General features: G+C 38.7%; 2 protein-coding genes across 2 annotated transcripts; both read right to left on the bottom strand.

The window, feature by feature from the left end:
* Positions 1–568: 568 nt before the first annotated feature.
* On the bottom strand, positions 569–2410 carry LOC110038625. The gene is made up of 2 exons (XM_020743513.1): positions 2223–2410; positions 569–1241 (listed from the first exon to the last, which is right to left on the bottom strand). The coding sequence occupies exons 1-2, from the start codon at positions 2408–2410 to the stop codon at positions 569–571; spliced, it is 861 nt and encodes a 286-aa protein (XP_020599172.1).
* Positions 2411–2446: 36 nt separating this feature from the next.
* On the bottom strand, positions 2447–3634 carry LOC110038624. Its single transcript, XM_020743512.1, has 2 exons — positions 2901–3634; positions 2447–2774 (listed from the first exon to the last, which is right to left on the bottom strand). Exons 1-2 carry the CDS (start codon positions 3632–3634, stop codon positions 2447–2449), a joined length of 1062 nt encoding a protein of 353 aa, XP_020599171.1.
* Between the last annotated feature and the right edge of the window lie 4337 nt (positions 3635–7971).

Genomic DNA, 7971 nt, shown 5'->3' with positions numbered 1-7971 from the left:
TATATATATATAATATATATTTTCATCAAGGAGAAACAGTATCTCCCTACATGTTGAAGAAAAGGAATATTACAAGGTTAAGGGTAACTAGATGGTTTGATGAATCAATACAGGAATCATCATTCCATTCCCAACGAAAAAGACAACAAATAGCCCCAAGGGCTATAAGAAAAAACAAAATAAAGGAAGCATAAGGTTCCCAACAACAAAAGGAAAACCCATTATGGGAAGAGGCAAGGTGCCAACAAATTAAAACAACCACAAAATTCAAAAAGTATGACCACAAATAGTTCCTCTTCAGAATGTGTGAACTTGAGGAATGCATAATTTATCTCCATGTAGCAGATAAGCTAAATCTGGGGAAGGAAAATTTGCCACCATAATTTGTTCAGAGCATCTGCCAGTAGTGGCCAAAAGGTGAGCAGGCCCATTACCTTTCCTGTTGATATACTGAAATTTAACAGTGTAGCTACCAAAGTTCCTTTGAATTTTCCTTATCCATCTTCCAATGTGCCAAGGGGGGTCTTCCTCATGCTGTAAAAATTTGGTGCAAACATTGGAGGCAGTTTCAATGATTAAAGATTCCCATATTACATTGGACAGCAATTTTAAGAGCCCAATAAATAGCTATCATTTCAGTTTCTACAGCATCTAGAGCCCAAGTAGGTGAGGAGAAATGTAGAACATGGTGACCAAGGGAGTTTCTGAAAACCCCACCACAACCAGCAGAGCCTTTAAGAAAGCTTCCATCAGTATTAGCTTTCAACCAGCCAGTAGGAGGAGGAGCCCATTCAATCAAAGAGAAACTGAAATTACACTGAATATCAACTTGAGGAACCCAGTTTCTGAAGATATTAGTGAACCTATGATATTTAATGATTTTTTGTTGGTAAGATGTGCAATGAGTAGTTACAGCTTTAACAAGAGGGGTAGAACCTTCATAGTTAACACTATTTCTGCACATCCATATAAACCAAGCCACTATACAAGGAAGAACCTGTAAATTGATCTGATTCCACTCTTCCCAGCAGTTGAAGAAGTTGAACCAGCTGAGATTCATTGTATCATTTTTGAACTTGGGCAATAACTCATTCAAAACTTTTTTAGAGAAGTTGCAATAAAAGAAGAGGTGATCCAAGGTCTCCTCCTCCACAAGGCACAGAAGACACACAGATGGTCCCCTCAGGCCTTTCATTTTCAAGATATCATCTGTTGGGAGCAAAAAAAGCCATAATCTCCAGCTGAAGAAGAACATAGAAGTGGTAAGGTGTTTCCCCCAAATTTCAGTGCCCCAGTGAACAGAAGGCCAATGAAAGTGGGTTTGGTAGATAAAATAAGTGACTTTTTGAGAGTTGGCTTTTTTAATAATAATCTTGTCTCTTTGATTAGGATAAATAGGTGTTTGCGGGACCAAGTGCAGCTGCTCACAGTTGAGAATATTAGAGAGAAGGGTATAATTCCACTGATTACCATTCCAGTAATCTTTAACCATATCATGCATATTTGGGATAGAGGAAGAACCTTTTATTATTTCACCATTCCAGGTCCACCTATTCAGCTAGAAATTAATTTGACCTTCCCCAAGCTCCCAAATGAAAGTCTCCTCAGCTTGTTCTCTAACCTCTAACAACTTACCCCAAAGTCTAGAGTCACCCAGCTTTCTGTTAACTAGGCCAAGGTGAGTAGATCTGCAGTATTTCCCTTTCATAAACACAACCCAAAGGCTGTCTTGGGCTCTAAATTTAATCCAAAGTTTGCATAAGTTAATGAAACTCATATGCTGAAAATCTTTAAAACCCAAACCTCCAGCACAGTAAGGTTTGCAAAGCTTTTGCCAAGGGAGCCAATGAACTTGTTTGTTGAACATTCTCCCGAGCAGCATTTGAGTACCTTTCTTCATAGAGAACATTTATAGGACATAAGATGGTAGGGCAGAGAGAATAATTTTAAGTAGAATGATCCTCCCACCATTGGACAAGCTCCCACCATTGGACAAGTGGACAAGAAAGAATTGGTCCAGCATTGCAGTTGGTTCTTAATCTTATCAATTACCCCATTAAATTAGATTTGTTTGTATCTGCCCTTGATTAATAAAACACTCATGTATTTGATAGGAAAAGAAGACAGGTGGCAACTTGTGTAACTAGTAATCCAATGTTTTATCTGTGGAGATATGTTAGAGCTAGGAGAAAATTGGCATTTGGGAAGATTTAACTCCATACCTGAGGTGAGCTGAAAAATGCTTGAGGGCCTTGTACAGCATTTTGGTAGCATTCTTAGTAGCCTTAAAGAAAATAATGACATCATCAGCATAAGCTAGATGACTGATACAGACATTAGATTTGTGCTGATAAGCCAGATGAGGGGTGCTAGAGAACAATTGATTCAGCGATCTAGAGAAATAATCCATAGCCAAAATAAAAATTGTAGGGGACAATGGGTCCCCTTATTTGATCCCTCTGGAAGCAGAAAAGAAGCCATGACAAGAACCATTGATAAGCACAGAATGGTTGTTACAGAGAAGCCATCTTTTGATGAACATAGTGAAGCCTTCAGCAAAGCCCCTAACAGCAAGGGTTTCAAGGATGAAATTCCAGTTGATAGCGTCATAAGCCTTCTTAATATCTAATTTATATATAGCATTACCCCTTCTACATTTCCTGTCCAAGTCAAGCAGCATCTCTTGGGCCAACAAAATGTTATCAAAGATAGATCTCCCTTTGATAAAGGCTGTTTGGTTAGCACAAACAAGTTGCTGAAGATGAGGTTGAATCCTGAAGACCAAAATTTTACTTATGACCTTAGAAATAACATTAGTTAAACTAATGGGCCTGAAATCTCCCCAATTGTTTCTGACCTAGTTTTTAGGAATCAGAGTAATAGTTGAAGAGGTAAAGTACCTGGGTGGATTATTTCCTCTAAAAAATTCCTGTATGACAGATATCACTTCCTGCTTAACCACAGTCCAGTAGCTTTTGAAGCTTTTGTAGAACTTTGCAGTGTAGCCATTAGGGCCAGCAGTTTTATCATCATCTATAGAATCAAGAGCATCTCTAATCTCATCTTCAAGGGGGATTTGATCAAGGGTCAGCCTACTGACATAGTCAAAGCCCTCGGCAAATAAATTGGCATCAATACAAGTTCTAATAGTGGGATGGGTGTTAAAGAGTTGTTGAAAAAAGTTGACAGCATCAAGGGCAATGTCATCAGCCTTAGTTAACTTAATACCCTCAGAGTTCTTAATCTCCAAGATCATATTACATTTTCTCTTGAAATTTATGCAAACATGAAAGAAGCTGGAGTTTCTGTCCCCTTCAGTGAACTTGGTCATAGCAGCTTTTTTCTTCAAGAAGGTTTCATGATAGGTGATTTGAGCAAGTAGTTCCTCATTAGCTTTATGAAGCTCTATCTCAGTTTTTAAGCCCCTTTGGAAGTCTTCTTCAGTGCAAAGTACCTTATTTTGAGCAGTTTTTAAGTTCTCATTAACATCACCAAAAGTATTCCAATTCCAATTCCTTAAGTGGATGGCCACCTTCTTCTTTAATTTCCATAGTTTTATCCAAGGACCATAGTCATCATTAATGGTCCAGGCATTCATAATTTCATTGATGAAATTAGGATGAAGATTCCACATGTTTTGGAATCTAAAAGGTGAACCCCCAGGCTTAACAGCGTTGTGAATAGCACATAACACAGGATGGGTCTATGGTCAGACCCAGACATGGCTAGGTGAGCGATGACAGTATAAGGGAAGGTTTGAAGCCATATTGAGTTCCCCAACATTCTATCAAGCCTTTCCCAAAGAATCCCTCTTCTCCAAGTGAATTTAGGACCCTGAAAACCCAGATAAAATAACTGAGCATCTGTAAGGAATTCATTAAACTTCAGCATAGCATTTTGAGAAGGAGGCATGCCCCCTTTCTTTTCCTTAAGAGAGGCAATACAATTAAAATCCCCCCCAACAATCCAAAAGGAGTTAATGTTTTGGCTGATATGGGCAAGTTCTTTCCACAACAACTCCTTATGGCTTGGGAGACTGCTGGCATAAACAAAGGTAGCCTAACCCACTTGAGCACCTACCACAAACTGAACATGAAGATATTGGGGGCTGTTCAGAATAATCTTCCACTATAATTCACGTCTGGCAAAAAGCCAAATCTTATTATTATAATTAGCATAATAAGAAAATTTGGGGAATTTTTTGAGAATATTAGAGTAGTTCTTAGAAACCATGAATTCCAAAAGAGCAAAACACCAAATTTGATGAGTTTTCACAAGGTGAGCTAGCCTTGTGAGAGAATTGGGGTGTGTAACACCCCTAATGTTCCAACATAAAAACTTCATCATTGTGAAAGGGTTCTCCCTTTCCTTCTTGTTCTCTGTGTGGAATCTAGCAGCTGCTTATGTCCTTCCATGGGGGGAGCCTCCTGCAGCAGCTTCAATTCCAACTGTCCCTTTTTTTTTCTGTTCTTCTTTTGATTTTGCCACTCTTCAGTCAGCACTTCAGCAATTAATTCCACAGTAGAGTTTTAGATTTTATGGAAGTGATGTCTATGTTGCTTCTGGCACAGTCTCCTTGTTTTCCCTCCACTGCCTGGTCCAGAACAGTCTTGGAGGGAATATTTGGTTGATTGACCTCTTCAATAATACTTGGAAGCTTCAGACAGATAGCCATATCAATATCACCAATGACTGTTGCCTGCTCATTAGTCTTGCTGATATCCTGTCCCAACGTTATATTAGAAACTCCCTGAGTAGGCAAGCTTTTAAAAGTTGATTTTCTAATTGGTGGATGTATCCTATAGCATTTATCCACATTGTGTCCAAACATCCTTCAGTGAGCACAGAATAAAGGTTTTTGTTCCATAGTAATGCTTTACCAAAACCCATCCTTAGATATTCCAATCCAAACCCTCTTTATTTCAGGCAAAGTGATATCTCTTTCCACCAGCACTCGAGCCCCTGCTAGTCTAGCCAGATTGTAAGTAGGGGCATCAACTTTTAAAGGGCAGCCAAGTACCCTTCCAATATTAAACAAAACATTTTGATGGTAATATTGGATAGGGATGTTAGGAAATTTAAACCAAAATTGGACAATTGGTGGTTCTTTGCTTGGATCAAATTCTGGAGTCCATTTTAGTAATTTCATGGGGGTTCCAACAATTAATAGAGTTAGTTTAGCAAACACTTTAGCATAATCTTCCTCATTGGACATTTTGATTAATAGGTGCTTGCCATCCATTAAGCCCAGCTGCCAAGCACTAGTGAGATGGAGTTCCTCAAAAATTTTCTGACCATAATCCATTTTTGGATAACCAAATTGAAACTTGCCGAATTGAAACTTGCCAATCAAGGTGACTCATTCAGAGACTGCTTCTCCCCAAGAGTGAAAAAAATAGCAGGTTCTCCCTCTTTGACTCCAATAGGGGAAATGTAAGGGCAGGAGGACATGCCAACAACAACATCATGCAAAGCTTGGGGGAAAACCAGATGGTCAAAGTTCTTCGGAAAATCTTGCCCTCTACCAACCACCCCAGCATAAGTGGCTTGGGTCAACTGAGCATTAACTTCCACATTAATGGGGCTAAACTCCATAGAGACAGCACAACACAGAACAGGAGTTAGGGACCAAAAAAACCTCAAAGAAATAGTAAGAACTCCCCAGTAGTCACAAGCAAACAAAACCAGAGTCCACCTGTCCTAGTGGATAGCCACAATAAGGAAGCAATAGAGAAAAACTCAATGGAACAGTAACAAGAAAAGAAAACCATAGGAAGCCCTCCACCACCACCAAAGGATAAAGCATAGAAGTAACCAGCACAAAACTCCACCATAGGAAACCAAAATTGCCAGCAACCACCACTCTTCATCCATCCAAAACCCTAGCAGAGCATCCCCAAACCCAGCTGCCAACCATCCTGTTTATATATATATATATAGTTTAGAAAAACTTGAAATTAAACGGATCCCATATCTTTCATAGTTTAGATGAAAGAATACTACACCTCAAGCTATGTATCTATCTCGAAAGACAAACACATAACTTGATAGTTAGGCTCAATAAAATAAACAAAAAAATGTATGACATCCATTTGGTTTAAAAAATCATTTTATTATAAGCTGACAAGTTCCCCTATTTAAGATGAGAAGTTAAATAGGGTTTATATTAAGCTGAGTTTGTTTATATTTATATTAGGCAAGCCCTTATAGTTGATTACATCTTAGATAACTAAATTCATATTAAGAGGTGTAGCCCTGACTTTTGGTTGAGGTCTAGTTTCCTCTTTCGTAGCCTAGGGTCTAGCCATAGGCTCCCATAGGGTCTCCTGTTGACTATTCCTAGAGGACTAGAAATGGAACCCTCACCATTAGAAATTCTAAACTCTCCTATGCTCAACTTGAAGTTTCACATATTGGTCCTAACCTCTAGCACTTGGTAGGTGGGATCAATATGGGGACTCAAGGGGAGTCCCCTTAGGATTGCTTGGCCTTAGGGTTGACCCTGGTTGTTGGTCTGGAGCTAGTTCACTTACTTGCACTCACATTCACTCACAACCCTAAACCTAAACTTGTTGACTTTTATCCCTTGATCTTTTGGGAGACTCATGCAGATTGTCCCCTAGACCAACTAGTCATAGGCTAGGGTCTAGCCAAGACCTACATAGAGACCCAAGTAGATACTCCATTGGTCCATGGCTCAAAAAGGGTGGTTAGCACCTCACTTTCACCAAAATACTAAACTTAGCATTTTGCCCCCAAATCTACCCAATTTACCACAAACCCCAAATTTGTCCAAAATTCTCAATTTCAACAAAAATATCCAAAACTTGTTCAAAAAACATCTCAACCCATTTGAAACAACCCAAATGACCCAAAACCTCCCATCATTTTCAAACTTATCGAAATACCCCTAAATTTGCCAAAATTACAAAAATACCTTTGGTAGCCCAAACTTTCCCAAAACCCTCAAAATCATTTCAAATGTCTCCAAAACTAATTTGGACCCTTCAATTAAACCAAATTTGATCAATTTGACCAACTTTGACCAAAAGCCCCAAATTGCCCTTAAAGGCTCAATTTCCCCAAATTCACCCTAAATGCCCATCAATTTGACCCCAATTCACCCTAATTTCAATTCTAAATTCAAATTCATCATGATCAAACTGAATTCAAACCAAATCAAAGCCGAATTTATCAACATTCAATTCCAAGTTCAACCAAAATCAAAAAGCCCCAATTTGGTCGAAAACCAAAATCTCACTCAATTGAACCCCTAAATCCTTCTAATTGCCCCAATTATGCATTATAAACTTATTGAAACATCTCTATAGATCAAATTAAACTCTCAATTGACCTTGTACAAGCTTCAATTTCACTCAATTTCAACCCAAATACGAAATTCCCAAAATTGCCACAATTTAGCCATGTGCCCAAATCCCATAAAACTGAATGCCCTAACCCCAAAATCGACCCTAAATTAATGTTGACAACTCTTCAGGACAATCCCTTAGACCATTTTAAACTCTAAATTTTAACTTATTCAAACTCTAGCCCAACCTAAACCCAAGTCTAACCCAACATCCCCAAATTGATCAATTGTCCAAATTTCTTCAAATTGAACCTCCAAATTAATTCAAAATCACTCCAAATCTTTTCCAAACTCTTTGTAAACATCATCTATATCATCTTGATCAGTCAATTGGGCTCAATGTCATGGCTAGCCTAACTCAAACCCAACTTCAAGACAAACCCAAATTGAACCCATGCACCAAAATTGACTAAGCGACTGAAGTAATGACACCGCAACCACCAAATGGATCCTAGTGACTAAGCTAGAATCACCTAGCCCACCCTATGGAATCCATGGACCAATGGTTCCTTGATTCAGGGGATTTTATCCTTTTTTGGGCCTAAACCAAGAAAAACTTGCCATCATTCCATGCATTAGGATTCCAGCTTAATTAAACCTCC

This window comes from Phalaenopsis equestris, unplaced genomic scaffold (genome assembly GCF_001263595.1).
Source record: "Phalaenopsis equestris unplaced genomic scaffold, ASM126359v1 Scaffold233324, whole genome shotgun sequence".
Classification (NCBI taxonomy): domain Eukaryota; kingdom Viridiplantae; phylum Streptophyta; class Magnoliopsida; order Asparagales; family Orchidaceae; genus Phalaenopsis; species Phalaenopsis equestris.
The sequence above is the reverse complement of the archived record's forward strand: the minus strand, read 5'-3'. Positions and strand labels throughout refer to the sequence as shown.

Bases quoted from the DNA above. Each gene is read 5' to 3' on its own strand.
- LOC110038625 (XM_020743513.1), bottom strand. From the start codon at position 2,410: ATGGATTATTTCTCTAGATCGCTGAATCAATTGTTCTCTAGCACCCCT. The intron at 1,242-2,222 runs GTATGGAGTTAA...GTTCTTCTTCAG, and splicing joins CATTTTTCAGCTCACCTCAG to CTGGAGATTATGGCTTTTTT.
- LOC110038624 (XM_020743512.1), bottom strand. From the start codon at position 3,634: ATGTGGAATCTTCATCCTAATTTCATCAATGAAATTATGAATGCCTGG. The intron at 2,775-2,900 runs GTACTTTACCTC...TTTGGTCTTCAG, and splicing joins AGAGGAAATAATCCACCCAG to GATTCAACCTCATCTTCAGC.